The sequence below is a fragment of the Lottia gigantea genome (genome assembly GCF_000327385.1).
Source record: "Lottia gigantea unplaced genomic scaffold LOTGIsca_98, whole genome shotgun sequence".
NCBI lineage: Eukaryota > Metazoa > Mollusca > Gastropoda > Lottiidae > Lottia > Lottia gigantea.
This window is the reverse complement of record NW_008711162.1, coordinates 1-1357: the sequence shown is the minus strand read 5'-3', so window position 1 is coordinate 1357 and position 1357 is coordinate 1. Positions and strand designations below refer to the sequence as shown.

The 1357-nt window shown below is 42.4% G+C and overlaps 1 protein-coding gene across 1 annotated transcript in view; it reads left to right on the top strand.

Annotated features, from left to right (window-relative positions):
* Positions 1-1108, top strand: part of LOTGIDRAFT_237178 (hypothetical protein) — a gene marked incomplete at both ends in the record, with an annotated part of 26284 nt that extends 25176 nt beyond the window's left edge. Inside the window, 3 exons of the mRNA XM_009069033.1 lie at positions 146-292; positions 554-700; positions 962-1108. Coding sequence (XP_009067281.1) covers positions 146-292; positions 554-700; positions 962-1108 — 441 coding nt within the window. The remainder of the gene's footprint in view (positions 1-145; positions 293-553; positions 701-961) is intronic.
* Positions 1109-1357: the final 249 nt, after the last annotated feature.

The window sequence follows — 1357 nt, the reverse complement described above, 5'->3', positions numbered from 1 at the left end:
CACCCCTACCAGTGCAACTAGACTCTATAGGAAAACTGCCGACCCCCACCCCTCCGCTAAAAAGGCCATAACTTCGCCAATTTTGACCCGAGAGGTATAATTTTTGTCGCAAACTAAACTTTAACATGTCCCCTATCTATTTCAGTCAAAAAGAGAAATTCGCATTTTGGAAAAAGTTTCGAGAAAATCGACTTTAAAGTTTCACCCAAATTTTCCAGAGGAAAATCGCTTATTCTGTGGTTTGGGGAAGAAATCAGAAACCAAAAGTGCTGTAACAGGCAGAGTTTTCACGGTAGGAACCTGAAATTTGGAACACAGCAACTTCCAACCAGTCTGTACCTGCAGTGCAAATTTCAGCTTTCTATCTCTGATAGTTTCCCCAGGGCAGCCTGTCAAAGTTTTGGTCTTCACCCCTACCAGTGCAACTAGACTCTATAGGAAAACTGCCGACCCCCACCCCTCCGCTAAAAAGGCCATAACTTCGCCAATTTTGACCCGAGAGGTATAATTTTTGTCGCAAACTAAACTTTAACATGTCCCCTATCTATTTCAGTCAAAAAGAGAAATTCGCATTTTGGAAAAAGTTTCGAGAAAATCGACTTTAAAGTTTCACCCAAATTTTCCAGAGGAAAATCGCTTATTTTGTGGTTTGGGGAAGAAATCAGAAACCAAAAGTGCTGTAACAGGCAGAGTTTTCACGGTAGGAACCTGAAATTTGGAACACAGCAACTTCCAACCAGTCTGTACCTGCAGTGCAAATTTCAGCTTTCTATCTCTGATAGTTTCCCCAGGGCAGCCTGTCAAAGTTTTGGTCTTCACCCCTACCAGTGCAACTAGACTCTATAGGAAAACTGCCGACCCCCACCCCTCCGCTAAAAAGGCCATAACTTCGCCAATTTTGACCCGAGAGGTATAATTTTTGTCGCAAACTAAACTTTAACATGTCCCCTATCTATTTCAGTCAAAAAGAGAAATTCGCATTTTGGAAAAAGTTTCGAGAAAATCGACTTTAAAGTTTCACCCAAATTTTCCAGAGGAAAATCGCTTATTTTGTGGTTTGGGGAAGAAATCAGAAACCAAAAGTGCTGTAACAGGCAGAGTTTTCACGGTAGGAACCTGAAATTTGGAACACAGCAACTTCCAACCAGTCTGTACCTGCAGTGCAAATTTCAGCTTTCTATCTCTGATAGTTTCCCCAGGGCAGCCTGTCAAAGTTTTGGTCTTCACCCCTACCAGTGCAACTAGACTCTATAGGAAAACTGCCGACCCCCACCCCTCCGCTAAAAAGGCCATAACTTCGCCAATTTTGACCCGAGAGGTATAATTTTTGTCGCAAACTAAACTTAACATTCCCCTA